We start from the raw sequence: 17,350 nt of genomic DNA on the forward strand, positions 1-17,350 counted from the left end.
CTTGTAATTCGAGTTGTGAACATATATAAAAAGTAACCTTACATGAGCTGCATTCAGGAACACTTTTCGAATAGGAAAGCTTTTCAATTATTGCTCATATGAAAATGTTGAAATTATATAAAGTATTAGCTGTGCCACACTTGGTCAAGAAATGAAAGTAAGTACCACCTTGACTCTTGTGATTGGCTAATAATTGGTATTACAAACGGTATATTGTCATCTGTCACAGTCACCACAGTAACGATGAAAGATTGAATTTTATACTTGAACTTGAGCGAGAACACCCAGAGGTAGCCAATCGTAACCGTGGATGTGCATAATGTCATCAATGTACACATACAAAGGCCCAAACACAAACCTCTAAATGAAAGGCAGTATGCCCACATTTACAGTGACAGTCTGTGTCCGTGTGTGTATGCTAAGGAGATGAGACTTAAAAACAGTGTGTGTTTTTCAGTAAATATATCTCTGTATCATTCCATTCAGAAAGTTCAGTTCAGACCTGTCAGCAGCTTCAAATTACTACATGACCAGTGTTTCACATAGATGTGGTCAATCACATCAATTGCATGTTGAACTTTGTCTCACTCTTGTGGACAGTCTGAGTAATACAGGTGTGGTACTGTGACATGGTACAGTATAATGTTTTATATCAATGTGTCATCATTTGATGTATTGTAATGAATGAGGCAAATTGTGACAAACATTGTTTTCCATCTTTGAATCTTTACTTTTACTAAATGCAAGAACGAGTGCAGTCTTTGAATTTCTGTCGACTATATTAGAATTTGAAACTGAAATCAGAATTTGAAGCTTCATTTATTTCGTCTTTTTTCCTCTCACACATTTGCGTTACAACATTCCACAGCAAATACACTGAAGCATCAAAAGAAATGAACATAGAATAAACCACCTCCATAAAATTCCATGATAACAAAAGTATAAAAAAAGAAAAGAAAATGAAAAAGAAATTTTGAAAAAAAAAAAGGAATCTAAAACTAATCAGACCATATGTCATCAAAAGTATTCATATGAATCATGAAATAGGATTTGTCCTGTGATCATCATCATTAAGTCTTGATTATGGTAGTCAAGACACCATAGATGAAAGAGATGAGGAAAAAGAGGAGGAAAGTGAAAGCTATATACCAGCTTTCGACACCCATGTCTTCGTTCACATCTGCATCCATGATGTCATCAAAGAAGTCACAGTGCTCCAATGTGCCTGTGAAAGAATTGAGATTTGTTAATGAACTATTACATTGACTTTGTTATCATGGAAGGACTGTGAGGAGATTTTAATAAGATAATCTATGCAGTTACCAAACTGAGTCAATGTATGAAATAAGTGGCAACTTGACGTGAAATCTTTAAAGTGTAAGAAGAAGGAGATCAAATGGATGAACTTGTACCTGGTTTAGATATATTCAGGGATAGGGTGGTGTTTACATGCATCACCCTGCAGGTAATTACTTTCCCTTGTAACCAGTTGCCCTGGGACAGACGAAGGTGGCTTTGGATACTGAACTTTCCATTCTGGCCTCTGTGGGGCTCACTAGTGTTGTAGTCCAACAATTCCTTTGGTCCATCATACCAAGTGATATTAATGGTTGCAGGGCTGAAGCCAAAGACCAGGCATACAAGTTCATTTGTGCCCTGGAGCAAGGTGGCTGAAGGTGTGCTGTGGGTCACTGTGGCTGGGGAGGAAAGTCATAAGAGTTTTTTTTTGTCATGATGAAGGTCATGGAGCAAGAAAAATCTGGGAGCATGTACAAGTTATGTTAGACAGTTTCTTCTTGGAAATTGAAAGAAAAATAAAACAAATTTTGAAGTCACTTTAAGTGAATACGTGCAAAGGTTTTAAAGGTGATATGCTTCTTTTCTTCTTAATCTTTGTGCCTACACGACTGCTATTTCGCAACATTGAGACCAAATAAGAATGAACAATATGAGCCAACTGCAATTGTATTAAATGATAGTTCTCAACTCACCAAACACATTATTTATATAGCTTTCAAAAGGCCTTTCAGATGACTCATGTCTCACAGCACAAGAATATGTAGAATTCTTGTCTTCAGTTTTGGATACGTTTAGTCTGCTGCTCATTGAATAAGTGCTGCTCCCTGGGTATTTCCATGCAGCACTGTTGGTGTAGCGAGTTGGTGGCAGTCTCTGGTCATTCTCTTCCCAGTACACTATGATGTTGGATGGAGAATATCCAGAAACTAGGCAAATTAGTGTGAGGACGTCTGACGTAGAGAGCTCAGAGGGAGTTGGTTGCATTATCTTCACTGTTGGTTGATCTTGAGAAATAAAAAGAAGAAAAAAGTAAATAAAGGGTTTTCTATTTGCTACTTCAGCATCACCATTTAATCAGAACCAGCTTGAATCAGGGAGAATATTTTTCAATGGTGAGTTTCTGATTTAATATTACCATCTGAAACTTAGTTGAACATCTAGAAATTCATAAAAAGCTATCAACAATGACAAACAATTAACGTCATATTTTTTATGTTTTACACTACCTCTGCTTTTGCTTATATGGTGTTTATAGCTCTGGATGGAGCACCGGTGCTTTGCTTCACAAGACACCTTTTTATATGCGTGCCAGTCCTCTGCTGACATATTGAAGAAGCTCTGCAAAGTCTCTGTGCCGTTACTGTGACTCACTAATGGCTCAATATAGAAATTTTGGAGCTGTATGTCCCCATCTACTTTACAGGTGATGGAGAAATCATTAAGATGAGGGCCGACCAGAAGACAGGTGATAGTCACCTGTCCACTGTTCTGAATCTCCTGGAGTGGTGGTCCCTGAACATATACACCAACTACCTGAGATGATGCTGGAGTTACTGAAAAGAGAACAAAAGAAAAGAAAGAAAAAGAACAATGACAATTAAGGGAGAGAAAACACAACACCTATTAAGTAATGATTATGAGGAAAAAAATGTTACAAATATAAAATAATGGAATAATCATTGATGGATGATTCAGTAAAAGTATTAATGTATTTATTCTACACTTAATGCATTAATATGACTATGATAATATCATATGGTTCAATTTTACCTGAACACAGGCTGATGTTCTTGCTGACAGTTTCATACAGAGAGCTGTCAGACACTTCACAAGTGAAGACCTTCCCGGTTTTCCACTCTTTTTGAGGGATTGGAAGTTTACTGGTCACTGCCACACGTCCATCTGCACTCATGGTGACGTCAATGTTTGAACAATGTTTTTCATGAGAGTCAGAAAACCATTTAATTTGAGGATTGAAGCCCCATCCAGAGCACAAGAGTCTCTGTGGTCCTGACTCTTCACTGGGGACCAAAAGAAGTTCCATAGATGGGTCCCCTAAATGGGAGATGAATCAGTGCAACAATGAAGGAAATGAGACATCAAATCAAATGTCATGATCGGAAAAAATGGTAACTCCTCTCACCAAAAATATCGCCTGTTGTGTTTGACTCGAAGCTGCTGGAGAAGCCTTGATTGACTTTGCAGGTGAAATTCGTGCCTTTTTTGAAGTGACTTTTAGGGACAGTGAAGCGTCTAGTGATTGAATGAAGGCCCACGGCTTCAGGAAGATCAACATACTCTCTGTCAGAGATGTCAACATTGTTGGCCTGAAAGGTGACGTAGAGGTCACTTGAGGAGAGTTGTGTGATGTGACACTCGAGCACAAGTTCCCCCTTCAGCAAATCTGGGAAAGATCTCTTGATTTCCACTGACGGAACCGTAACTGCAGCCCCTGTATGATACAGAGAGGAAACAAAGCAGAATATTTCTATATGGTATATTGCACCTGTAATACATGTGATTTTCATCTTGTCTAGTTGTCTTACCTGCGACATTTACTGTCCCGTTGGATGAGAAACACTTATGGTCAGCTTTACATGTTATCATCTTGAGTTGTTTCCAGTCTCTTAAGGGAACTGTCACATGACTGATTTTATGAGTTGTGTTTGCATCGTCTTTCCCTGTGCGATTCAGTCCATCCATCAGCCAAGTCATTTTGACATCAAAACCAGTGAGGACAGAACATGTTGCAATCACATCAGATTCTGCTGTCATTACAGTCTGGAAGCTGGGAATCTCCACATGAACTGAAGGAGCAGCGCTAGAATAAACTGTCAGTGAAAACAACAAGGAAAAACAATCATAAAGCAAGACCAAATCCTGAGTAAACTGTGTCATTGTAAAAGATCCTTTTATATTGTGAGACTAAGTTGACAAGATATTTCAAATTCATTTAAAACCAGGTCACACTCTTCTCATTTAACAGCTGAGGTTGCCACCTTCTACTTGTTTTTTACCTGAACACAGGCTGATGTTCTTGCTGACAGTTTCATTCAGAGAGCTGTCAGACAGTTCACAAGTAAAGACCTTCCCTGTTTTCCACTCTTTTTGAGTGATATTAAGTTCACTGGTCACTGCCACACGTCCATCTGCACTCATGGTGAACTCATGGTTTGAATAAGGTCCTTGATGAGAGTCAGAAAGCCATTTAATTTGAGGATTGAAGCCCCATCCAGAGCACAAGAGTCTCTGTGGTCCTGACTCTTCACTGGGGACCAAAAGAAGTTCCATAGATGGGTCCCCTAAATGGGAGATGAATCAGTGCAACAATGAAGGAAATGAGACATCAAATCAAATGTCATGATCGGAAAAAATGGTAACTCCTCTCACCAAAAATATTGCCTGTTGTGTTTGACTCGAAGCTGCTGGAGAAGCCTTGATTGACTTTGCAGGTGAAATTCGTGCCTTTTTTGCAGTGACTTTTAGGGACAGTGAAGCGTCTAGTGATTGAATGAAGGCCCACGGCTTCAGGAAGATCAACATACTCTCTGTCAGAGATGTCAACATTGTTGGCCTGAAAGGTGACGTAGAGGTCACTTGAGGAGAGTTGTGTGATGTGACACTCGAGCACAAGTTCCCCCTTCAGCAAATCTGGGAAAGATCTCTTGATTTCCACTGACGGAACCGTAACTGCAGCCCCTGTATGATACAGAGAGGAAACAAAGCAGAATATTTCTATATGGTATATTGCACCTGTAATACATGTGATTTTCATCTTGTCTAGTTGTCTTACCTGCGACATTTACTGTCCCGTTGGATGAGAAACACTTATGGTCAGCTTTACATGTTATCATCTTGAGTTGTTTCCAGTCTCTTAAGGGAACTGTCACATGACTGATTTTATGAGTTGTGTTTGCATCGTCTTTCCCTGTGCGATTCAGTCCATCCATCAGCCAAGTCATTTTGACATCAAAACCAGTGAGGACAGAACATGTTGCAATCACATCAGATTCTGCTGTCATTACAGTCTGGAAGCTGGGAATCTCCACATGAACTGAAGGAGCAGCGCTAGAATAAACTGTCAGTGAAAACAACAAGGAAAAACAATCATAAAGCAAGACCAAATCCTGAGTAAACTGTGTCATTGTAAAAGATCCTTTTATATTGTGAGACTAAGTTGACAAGATATTTCAAATTCATTTAAAACCAGGTCACACTCTTCTCATTTAACAGCTGAGGTTGCCACCTTCTACTTGTTTTTTACCTGAACACAGGCTGATGTTCTTGCTGACAGTTTCATTCAGAGAGCTGTCAGACAGTTCACAAGTAAAGACCTTCCCTGTTTTCCACTCTTTTTGAGTGATATTAAGTTCACTGGTCACTGCCACACGTCCATCTGCACTCATGGTGAACTCATGGTTTGAATAAGGTCCTTGATGAGAGTCAGAAAGCCATTTAATTTGAGGATTGAAGCCCCATCCAGAGCACAAGAGTCTCTGTGGTCCTGACTCTTCACTGGGGACCAAAAGAAGTTCCATAGATGGGTCCCCTAAATGGGAGATGAATCAGTGCAACAATGAAGGAAATGAGACATCAAATCAAATGTCATGATCGGAAAAAATGGTAACTCCTCTCACCAAAAATATCGCCTGTTGTGTTTGACTCGAAGCTGCTGGAGAAGCCTTGATTGACTTTGCAGGTGAAATTCGTGCCTTTTTTGAAGTGACTTTTAGGGACAGTGAAGCGTCTAGTGATTGAATGAAGGCCCACGGCTTCAGGAAGATCAACATACTCTCTGTCAGAGATGTCAACATTGTTGGCCTGAAAGGTGACGTAGAGGTCACTTGAGGAGAGTTGTGTGATGTGACACTCGAGCACAAGTTCCCCCTTCAGCAAATCTGGGAAAGATCTCTTGATTTCCACTGACGGAACCGTAACTGCAGCCCCTGTATGATACAGAGAGGAAACAAAGCAGAATATTTCTATATGGTATATTGCACCTGTAATACATGTGATTTTCATCTTGTCTAGTTGTCTTACCTGCGACATTTACTGTCCCGTTGGATGAGAAACACTTATGGTCAGCTTTACATGTTATCATCTTGAGTTGTTTCCAGTCTCTTAAGGGAACTGTCACATGACTGATTTTATGAGTTGTGTTTGCATCGTCTTTCCCTGTGCGATTCAGTCCATCCATCAGCCAAGTCATTTTGACATCAAAACCAGTGAGGACAGAACATGTTGCAATCACATCAGATTCTGCTGTCATTACAGTCTGGAAGCTGGGAATCTCCACGTGAACTGAAGGAGGCATGTTTGCATGGACTGCAGGAAAAAATATATTTGTGTGTATATGTTAATCTCTTTAAAACTACTCAGTTTATAACAACATGGGTATTTCCAGTCATATATTATAACAGCAATCTTCACATTGTTTTGTGAAACATTAGATATACTCACTTTGACAAATACTTGTCGTTTTATCAAATTCTTTTTTGTCATGAATGGCCTTGCATGTAAAACTCAAGCCTCTTTTCCACTCTGTCATATTTGGCTGAATCTCACTGATTAGACTGAAGGTTTTATTGTCTCCGTCCACACTCTGCAGCTTTCTTTGAATTGGTACAGTATGTAGAGATTTGTTTTCCTGTTGCCACTCCACATTCAATTCCTCTGGAGAGAAGCCACTAAGGGTGCAGATGAGTCTGACTGGTGAGGCCCCGAATTCACCTTCCCAGACAGGGTACAATGTGATGTGTGGAGAGATGACCGGCGTTCCTGAGATAGAGCAGAGATTATTTAGTCTTTTCTTGCTTCATTCCAAATTTTAGATGTGAACATTTTTCAAATATGGGCTGATTTTATCTCTTCAGTTATACATACCTTCTGCCTCAACTGTATAATCTCAGTTCTAAGTGTAATATCTTAGTATTTAGGCTAGATGGCAGAGTTGTACTTTTACAGTGTCTGCTGTCTTAAAGTCAGGTGGAGATCAGGCTGGAAGTCTGTTGCACAAATGTTGCAGCATGATAGGGCAGAGTGATCAGAGGTAGCAGCAAGCGGAAGCATTGAGTAACACCCAGGTCCCAAAAAAGTACCAAAATGCAGAAGTGAAACAACACAAGGAGCAACGGTGCATCACAGACACCAGGTGTGAGGTGTGGTTATTCCAGTAAGAGAAACAGAGTGCACATTTAAATATCTCATATCAGTTTACATATGTTTTCACAAAGATTTCATATGGCCTCTCATGACTTTGCTAAAGGTTTTAGTTTTCGAGTGTATTATCAGACTTGAAAACTAACCAACTGTAAAATCTCCACATTTACATGTTGAGATGAACAAGGGCTGGTGAATCCAGGTGCTGGTGAGGTGATGAACAAAACATCATATTACATAACAAAATAATGAAAAAAAAACAAAACATAAAGTGTTAAATAGCTCTGTCGGGATTATTAGGTATTAAACTTCCATAAGTGAAACAAGACAATACAGTTTCAAAATGAGAGAGAAAGAATTTGGAGTAGAAACATCAAGTGTTATCTTCATTTAAACATTTATTTTCAAAAAGACAAAGATTTTGTAATGGTTCTTAAATTTTGTATTTACGTAAATAAAAAAAAGGAAAATAGTGATTACTTACATGGTAATATGAGTATATAAGATAAAATGTAAGAGAAATTCTTTTTTTTAAAAGAAAGTTTGTCTTGTTTCATTTAACCTGAAACGACAGAAAAAAAACATAAAAATATGGATTATTAATATGCACCAAAATGATGATATTCCCATGCTGCATCATAAAATACAGACATAAATTCTGCATGCTCTTTGTAAGGTCAATACATTGTTAAAGTAAAAAATGTATCACTGGTACCTATATATTTATTTTATTTCCAAAGCCATCTTAAGGTCTTTATAAAGTCAACTCAACTTCATTAGCTAAGTGTTAATTGTTAAGTGAGGCCCTGCACCATGCATGTACCTTTCTGCTAAATTGTAATATAAATATATATGGCAGAGATAGAAACGCATTTTGGAAAACAATGTGTTACAACTGGCATGTTTTTGAGGTTGTTTTACATTTTCTCAAATGAGAAAATAATACTTATGATTAATATTGAATATACAAGAGTAACAATAACAGCAACAGACATTATTCAATTCACTATAATAGCCTGGAAACTTGAAACAAATTTTTGATAAGACATGACTCAATATAGTTTTATTGTTGCTTCAGGTATTGGTCAGAGTGGTAAATAAAGTATTTACAACAGCAATTAGATGCAGTCAAACATTCATAATGCATTATAATATTTACTGAGGTACTTATGGAGTGATCACATTACAATGATTACGTGTTACTGACATTTTTCCTATCATGTTATTTTATGCCATGTTGTTTGAATACATAAAACATCTCAAACATATAAACTCATTGTTACCTTGAAAACTGTGGTTCCAATGGTGAACAGCAGAGTGATGAGGAAGAGAAGGATGAAGGTGAGGGCTGTGCCTCCCATGTTATCTTCTTCTACCTCCATGGCACTGTTTGATTCCATCAGGATCTCTGGATCTAATGTACAATAATTACTCAGTCAATACTGGGCCAATCCACAACCAGCTATGAACAAAGTCATGAGACAAAGACCAGTAAACTCAATTAGTTACTTACAGTAGATAAATATATTTATAACTTTATAGGTCATGGTGGATTCAATCAGTAAACCAGTCAGTCAGACAGTCATTCCAAGTATAAAATAGACAACCATAAATTGATTTAAATAAAGAAAGTACTGGCTTATGTCTTTGTGCTTATTATATTTTTATGAGTGACCCATAAAGTTAATATTTTTGCCTGTCTTTCTAAAATGTTGATTAGGTTTATTAAAGTGGTTCTACAGTGATGCTGATTTGCTTTTGAAAGACTCCCTCATTGGGTTGCATGCATGACTTGGCTTGTGAATCAGCTCATCATTTGACTGAGAGACCACAGATCCAGAGTTAGTCATCTATCTTGTGTTTGGGGTGCAAGACCCAGTAGAGGAAACACACATACACAAGGACAAGTTACATACTGCTCAGTGACCATCGACAAACAAAAATGAACAAATGTGACCCATTTAATAGAATGTTTGCCTGAAGTTAGTGAGGTGTGATGACAGCGTTTTTCTAGTGAATACAATATGATGTTGAGAGTTTGATATATTGTTAGTCACTTGCTGATATGTACATTAATTGTTTTTGCGTTAGAATTGCACTGCGACTGCACACACACGATCAACATGGAGCTCTAAATACTGGTTGAATTAAGACATGAACTGCATGTGACAAACAACAACAGAGTTACAAAGTGCTTTTTTTATTTTGATTTTGAATCTGCATTAAAAAGACAAACACAATGTCGTATCACAAGCAACGGACATTAAACAACAAACAGCAGAGGACACAGCAACACATAATAACATCTAATGGGCCTTGCACGTTTCAGGGATGTTCATGTTGAGGTTGACCAGGTTGGTGTTTTCAGATGTTCTTTGCCCAATGGATCTGACAATGGCTTTAATATTGTTAACCACAGATTGGTGGTAAACTACACAGCTATACACCATGTTATTGTTTTTCCACTCATCAAGGCTGAGAGATAACTGGCCATAAACAGAATAGGATCCATTGTTTTTTACAGGGTTTGTGGTACTGATCTCGTATTTTGAGGCTGAGGCTGCCTCGTCATCAACAAGCCAAGACACGAAAACCTCATGAGGGGAGAAGTCTTTCACATAGCAAGTCAGGGTCACCGTTTCTGTTCTAGTGTGTTCTACTGGTGGCAGCATAAATACTGAAGGACGCAGAGTCTCTCCTTCTGTAAGCATGAAAGAACAATTAGGCCTCCTGCCACATATAAAAGTGAGTATATTACATTAAGAAATCTCTGCCATAAAATACACCTAGAAATAACATTCATAATGTGTTTGATGTCAGAGAAAAGGAATTAAACACAGATTTTAGAGCATAATTGCTGAACAGTCTTACCGATATTCCTTTCATAGAGTTTCTTGAGTGGTTCCTGGAAATTTTCATGTTCAACAACACAGTAGCGCTTTACCCCAATGTTCCATTCGTCATATGAGATGTCAAGCGGAAGGCTCAACGGTTTTCCATTGAAGGGGCCCTGCAAGGCTCCAGGCATTTCGTTTCCGTACTGGTCCTCCCAAAACATCTTGTCAACACCTTGCCCATTGACTTTACATGTTATAGTTCCTTTTCCATGTAAAAACAGATCCTCTACTTTGGGGCCTTCAATCTTTATCTCCACATCTGGTGCAGTACATTCTGAAGTTGCTGAAGGAGATATTAATGAACAATTATTGAATGGAAAAGGCTGAAAACCATTGAAATTTAAATGAACTTCATGTAAAATTTACAAAGAAAATTCTGAAATTTACTCACGTCTTTTGTTGTAGATCACAGATGAATTAGTGAATTCATATCCGTTTTCCCTTTTCCCCTTGAACTCACATGTAAACTCAGTTTGAGGAAGCAAATCATGGGATGGCACTGTGAGAAAACTGGCTGCACTGTAAAACTTAGTTCCATTCTTCAAATTTGTTGTAGTTGGCGTTTTGATCTCATATATTTTGTTGTTTATTTCCTCTCCACTTTTCAGCCATTTGATGTCATATTCTTCTGGTGAAAAATCTTTAGCATAGCAGGAGAAGGATGCCTCCTTTTCATCATTAGAGGAGGCCAATGCTTTAAGACTGATTGGCAATTGATACACAGGCGCTGAAAAACAAACACATACACAAATATATATATGCAGAAGCAGAGAATGACTTGTATATATATATATGCAGAAGCAGAGATGAATAAAGTGCTACAATGTTCATGTAATCTAGATTGACTGTATATTAGAATGTAAGTGAGTTCATGACTTTTCTGTACTATTGTATGTTATGCAACTTGCACACACAAATGCACATATTGATCACACTCCTCAAGTTAATTGTAACTTTATACTAAAACGCAGAAAGAATCAAAAGGAAAACAAGATTTTAAAGTTAAAAATATACATAACTGAACGACAGATCTTTAATGCTTGCTTCTGCATATACATTAATTTTTCATGCAAGCAAACAAAGATTTCATGTTAATTATTAATTATTACAACTTAATGATATCGACATACAGTGAAAGTGGTGGCAGACAGAGATTAGGGAGAACTGGAATTATGCAGACAAACGGAAAGAAGCAGAGCACACTGCAACAATCTGTTCTTAGTCAGGTGCAGAAGACATATAGTATATTAGTAAAAAATAAAGAGTCAGAAGCTGAATATACATGAGAAAGATTCAGCCTTCTCAGTCCACCTCACTATTTGGTTTGCGTGCTAGGACAACTAGTTATGAAAACCATAATAGTTAAGGATATATTTTCCTTTTTCATTTGTAAAAGTTGTATTTCATTTGTCTGCTGTCTTATATGTTAATGTTTCCTTGAATTGACAGGTTGGAGTATAGGCCTATTTCTTTTTAAAACAGTTATATCCCTTAGTACAATTATTTAATTTTCACTTGTCTTTTTTTTTTCTTAAAACACTTTGAACTACATTTATTGCATGACTTGTGTTATAGAAATATAATGATATATAATTAAATATAATTACAATTATCAAAAACTTGAAATAGCAGTTTGATATAAGGTCACCAAATTATCTTATATAAAACATGCTGCTATGTAAGGTTACACATTTGCCCTCATCAGAAGTAGCGTAGTAGTACTTGATTAGAGGCAAATTATTTGTACTGAAAAATCTAAGCCTGTTTTCAACTAAGGGTGTTCTGGTTGATACTGTGTTCTATTTCAGTTTTCTTGTAATAGCCTACCAATGATCAATTATCAGTTACATTATGTAATGAATACATTTCCTTTTAAAACATTAAAATTGTTGCACAAATTTAAAAGATGTTAACAGCTCTGCCATGTAAAACTACTCAAGTCAACTACTAAAAGGCATTTGTATAGGGCTTAACATAGGTCTTACGTGGTGGTGGTGGTGGTGGTGTAAGTGTAGCTCCATCAGTTCCCGCAGGATGTGTAGCAACACACTTGAAATTTGCCTTGTCATTCCAGTCCTGTCTTCTCACTTGGATCTGAGTGACTCCTGTGTAGAAATTTCCTTTCTGTACTGGAGGGTACTGAATGAAGTCCGTCAAGGCAGCCCCATTTTTGTCCCATGTGAAAGTCAGTGAGGAAGGTGTGAAGCCGGTGGCAAGGCAGCCAAGACTGACCATGTCTCCAGTTCCAGAACTACATGGCCTCAGAGGAAACACAGTTGGCCCTTTTGATGTGGCTAAGAAATGAAAAACAAACGTGCGATTAAAATACCAAGAATATAAACATAAGACATTTTTAACTGAGCATTGGATAAAAGAGACAGAAGTCAACTGAGCTGATTCAGCAGTGTAAAAAAGCTCAGCATGTGAGGCATTACCTTCAAAATGTTGAATGTGGAAATTTTAAGTTACCTCCATAGACAGATCTTTATGTTTCTCTATCCCATTTATTTAGAGCTTTTTTTGTTGCGCTAAGATTAACCTCCCTCAATAATATTATTTGTGGTAATTTTGTGTTATTCTAGATACAAATCGGTAAAATACTTTAAATACATAACTTTGACAATATTCATTAATAAGTTTTTGAATTTGAAGGAAGGAAGGTGAAAAGTCAGTAAACATTCATTAACTGAGTTGATGGCATATTCTGACAAAAATCAATTATTTTTGTTCAATTTCAGCAATTCTGTATGAGATTAAATAGCGTTCTTACCTGATGAAACGGTTACCATTGTACCCTTTCCCCAGTAGTCAAAAGCACCGTAGTAGCACAGTGCTGAATCTACTTAGCTGTTAGTATGAAAAGGCTACAACTACTACTGCCGAGCGCAAAAAAGTCTACCATAACATTTATTTAATCCAACTGTTATAAAATCCACTTAAATGACCTAAAACACATTAGCCATAAATGTCAATCATTGTGTTCTACTGAGATTATCGCTGTTTGACTTTTTACAGTACATGTTTTAAAACAATTCCCTTTTGAACTGAGACTTGACATGAGAAGAAGTTACAATATAACTTAAACATGACACTTCAGTCTGAAATATATCGTACTGTAGATTTTAAATGGTACAAATCTTACCTGATGACACAGTTACCATAGTGCCTTTTCCCCAGTAGTCGAAAGCCCAGTTGTCACAGTTAAGAGAGTCAATTCACACTTCTTACAAAAACTCATTACTCTAATAACCCATTCCTTTATGCCATAGAGTTTGGTTTCAGCAACAGTTAAAACCAAACAGAAATACACACCTGTTGATCGACTTTAGTTTCAACTGAACTAAAAAGCCAAGAGTTTTAAACTTTTGTCAAATTCTTTGTCAGGTTAGAAAATACTGTTGGCTGTCTCATCACTGGCCAAAGCTTGTGACTACATGAAAATGATGATATAAATTTTAATGATGTGATTAGGCATTTCATTTTCTAGTCAGAAACGATGAAGTTACATACCTGAGGTGACAGTGACCATAGTGCCTTTTCCCCAGTAGTCAAAACCGTAGTCACAGTCTAGCAAATCATTAACCACTGCATACGAAAACCTATTCCCAAATATCTACCCTGACCATGGTAGGTTATTTCATGACAATCTACCATCTGACATATTGTAATTGGCTTTGGCAAACAAGTTCCAGTTTAAATTGAGTCTACCGATTATAACACTTTAACATTATTACAGAAATTAATGACCTGCAAGGTGTCAAAGCTGTATTTCTTAGAAATAAAATACTGAGTTTTAAAATCAAAATAAAATAGAGAAAAAAGCTTTGCTTACCTGATGTGACTGTGACCATTGTGCCTTTTCCCCAGTAATCAAAAGCAGCGTCACAATGTATTATGTCAACACATCCAACATACAAAAACTAGCCTTAAAGAGGTTATTGATTCCACTTTGCTGTAAACATGCTACATTAAACAGTGTAAATATTACATTTGAAGACAAAAAAGATCATTTTACCTGATGTGACAGTCACCATTGTTCCTTTCCCCCAGTAATCAAAAGCATCGTCACAGTGTAATATGTCAACACATCCAACATACAAAAACTAGCACCTTAAAGAGTCTTTTGATGTCACTTTGCTGTAAATATGCTACATTAAACAGTGTAAATATTACATTTTCAATATGAAGACAAAGAAAGATTATTTTACCTGATGTGACAGTCACCATTGTTCCTTTTCCCCAGTAGTCAAAGTAGTAGTCACAGTGACAGGTTTCAATAGCACTTTAGTGCAAAAATCTTTCACAGCTTGTATCATCCAATAAATGATGATACTTAATCAGTATTGTACATATCTAAACTTTTAACTGATATTTTGTATTTTCTGCAAATTACATCCTAGTTTAAGTAATTTAAACCAACACAAATTTAATAATAAACCAGGAAAATATTGAATTGTCATCATTGAAAATAGATTGATTGTTACTCACCAGAAGTTACTGTGACTTGCGTCCCTTTCCCCCAGTAGTCAAAAGCACCGTAGTAGCACAGTGCTGAATCTACTTAGCTGTTAGTATGAAAAGGCTACAACTACTACTGCCGAGCGCAAAAAAGTCTACCATAACATTTATTTAATCCAACTGTTATAAAATCCACTTAAATGACCTAAAACACATTAGCCATAAATGTCAATCATTGTGTTCTACTGAGATTATCGCTGTTTGACTTTTTACAGTACATGTTTTAAAACAATTCCCTTTTGAACTGAGACTTGACATGAGAAGAAGTTACAATATAACTTAAACATGACACTTCAGTCTGAAATATATCGTACTGTAGATTTTAAATGGTACAAATCTTACCTGATGACACAGTTACCATAGTGCCTTTTCCCCAGTAGTCGAAAGCCCAGTTGTCACAGTTAAGAGAGTCAATTCACACTTCTTACAAAAACTCATTACTCTAATAACCCATTCCTTTATGCCATAGAGTTTGGTTTCAGCAACAGTTAAAACCAAACAGAAATACACACCTGTTGATCGACTTTAGTTTCAACTGAACTAAAAAGCCAAGAGTTTAAAATTTTTGTCAAATTCTTTGTCAGGTTAGAAAATACTGTTGGCTGTCTCATCACTGGCCAAAGCTTGTGACTACATGAAAATGATGATATAAATTTTAATGATGTGATTAGGCATTTCATTTTCTAGTCAGAAACGATGAAGTTACATACCTGAGGTGACAGTGACCATAGTGCCTTTTCCCCAGTAGTCAAAACCGTAGTCACAGTCTAGCAAATCATTAACCACTGCATACGAAAACCTATTCCCAAATATCTACCCTGACCATGGTAGGTTATTTCATGACAATCTACCATCTGACATATTGTAATTGGCTTTGGCAAACAAGTTCCAGTTTAAATTGAGTCTACCGATTATAACACTTTAACATTATTACAGAAATTAATGACCTGCAAGGTGTCAAAGCTGTATTTCTTAGAAATAAAATACTGAGTTTTAAAATCAAAATAAAATAGAGAAAAAAGCTTTGCTTACCTGATGTGACTGTGACCATTGTGCCTTTTCCCCAGTAATCAAAAGCAGCGTCACAATGTATTATGTCAACACATCCAACATACAAAAACTAGCCTTAAAGAGGTTATTGATTCCACTTTGCTGTAAACATGCTACATTAAACAGTGTAAATATTACATTTGAAGACAAAAAAGATCATTTTACCTGATGTGACAGTCACCATTGTTCCTTTCCCCCAGTAATCAAAAGCATCGTCACAGTGTAATATGTCAACACATCCAACATACAAAAACTAGCACCTTAAAGAGTCTTTTGATGTCACTTTGCTGTAAATATGCTACATTAAACAGTGTAAATATTACATTTTCAATATGAAGACAAAGAAAGATTATTTTACCTGATGTGACAGTCACCATTGTTCCTTTTCCCCAGTAGTCAAAGTAGTAGTCACAGTGACAGGTTTCAATAGCACTTTAGTGCAAAAATCTTTCACAGCTTGTATCATCCAATAAATGATGATACTTAATCAGTATTGTACATATCTAAACTTTTAACTGATATTTTGTATTTTCTGCAAATTACATCCTAGTTTAAGTAATTTAAACCAACACAAATTTAATAATAAACCAGGAAAATATTGAATTGTCATCATTGAAAATAGATTGATTGTTACTCACCAGAAGTTACTGTGACTTGCGTCCCTTTCCCCCAGTAGTCAAAGTAGTCATCACAGTGACATATTACAGTCTGCTCCTAATACAAATACTTAAAATGCTTTTTAAACCAAGGAACGTAAACAGGTTTCACTGACAAAGCAGTTTCCACTGTACCATTTATTAACCATTTCCCTTGAGATATTCAGTTCCTGAGGTCTGGTTTATATCAAATTAAGTGTGTTTCCCAACGGTTAGTGAACACTTCCTCTTTGTCAGACTCTCCTGTCAGTTCCAGTCCTTGAAGCATGCACCTCACACAACCAGATAATACTAATTCAGCTGAATCTAGTTTAAGTATTAAGTGACATTATTGTCAAGTTTTAATGTATAGTAGAACACAAAAGTTTATATTCAAGTGTCAAATTTCAATAGATCAATTACATGAATTGATAAAAGAAATTAAGGCATGAAATTAAAACAGAAAGTTGCCCTTTGTGATGTGCTTGCAAAGATTTCTCTGGGAGTTCGCATTAGCAGGTTCCACAAGGATGTGGTTGTTTTCTCAGGTTGGTAGCTGTAGTCAGTTGAATTCTGAGGAACAACAATAATTTAAGTCAATGGTATAGTACAGTTTTAAAGTTTGTATCTATTTCATTTAAATTTAAATGCTGACTAAATTTAACAAATGCCAATATTTGCTGAATATTAAGTAAAACTTGCAAATTCAAACTCCTGACCTAAAGGCAAATGAGAATACTGTTAGCATTATGAGACCGTCAAGTAAGTTTTCTGAAGTTATGTGGTTGTGCA

At 36.6% G+C, this 17,350-nt stretch overlaps 1 protein-coding gene across 2 annotated transcripts; it reads right to left on the reverse strand.

Moving 5' to 3' along the window:
- Nucleotides 1-800: 800 nt before the first annotated feature.
- LOC130185214 (uncharacterized) lies at nt 801-10,469 on the reverse strand. 2 transcript variants are annotated; one of them, XM_056401558.1, is made up of 18 exons: nt 10,330-10,469; nt 8,742-8,872; nt 7,943-8,020; nt 7,183-7,304; nt 6,760-7,077; nt 6,340-6,624; nt 5,937-6,245; nt 5,564-5,848; nt 5,093-5,377; nt 4,690-4,998; nt 4,317-4,601; nt 3,846-4,130; nt 3,443-3,751; nt 3,070-3,354; nt 2,526-2,852; nt 1,992-2,303; nt 1,413-1,697; nt 801-1,225 (listed from the first exon to the last, which is right to left on the reverse strand). In XM_056401558.1, the coding sequence occupies exons 5-18, from the start codon at nt 6,845-6,847 to the stop codon at nt 1,071-1,073; spliced, it is 3,804 nt and encodes a 1,267-aa protein (XP_056257533.1). In that variant the 5' UTR covers nt 6,848-7,077; nt 7,183-7,304; nt 7,943-8,020; nt 8,742-8,872; nt 10,330-10,469; the 3' UTR covers nt 801-1,070. The 2 variants fall into 2 exon arrangements, with proteins under 2 accessions (XP_056257533.1, XP_056257534.1); XM_056401559.1 differs by lacking the exons at nt 801-1,225; nt 1,413-1,697 and having other exon boundaries at nt 2,154-2,303; nt 2,776-2,852.
- Nucleotides 10,470-17,350: the final 6,881 nt, after the last annotated feature.

Source organism: Seriola aureovittata, chromosome 17, assembly GCF_021018895.1.
Source record: "Seriola aureovittata isolate HTS-2021-v1 ecotype China chromosome 17, ASM2101889v1, whole genome shotgun sequence".
NCBI lineage: Eukaryota > Metazoa > Chordata > Actinopteri > Carangiformes > Carangidae > Seriola > Seriola aureovittata.

Bases quoted from the DNA above. Each gene is read 5' to 3' on its own strand.
- LOC130185214 (XM_056401558.1), bottom strand. From the start codon at position 6,847: ATGACAGAGTGGAAAAGAGGCTTGAGTTTTACATGCAAGGCCATTCAT. The intron at 6,625-6,759 runs GTGAGTATATCT...TTTTTCCTGCAG, and splicing joins AACGACAAGTATTTGTCAAA to TCCATGCAAACATGCCTCCT. The intron at 1,698-1,991 runs GTGAGTTGAGAA...TTTCCTCCCCAG, and splicing joins CTATATAAATAATGTGTTTG to CCACAGTGACCCACAGCACA.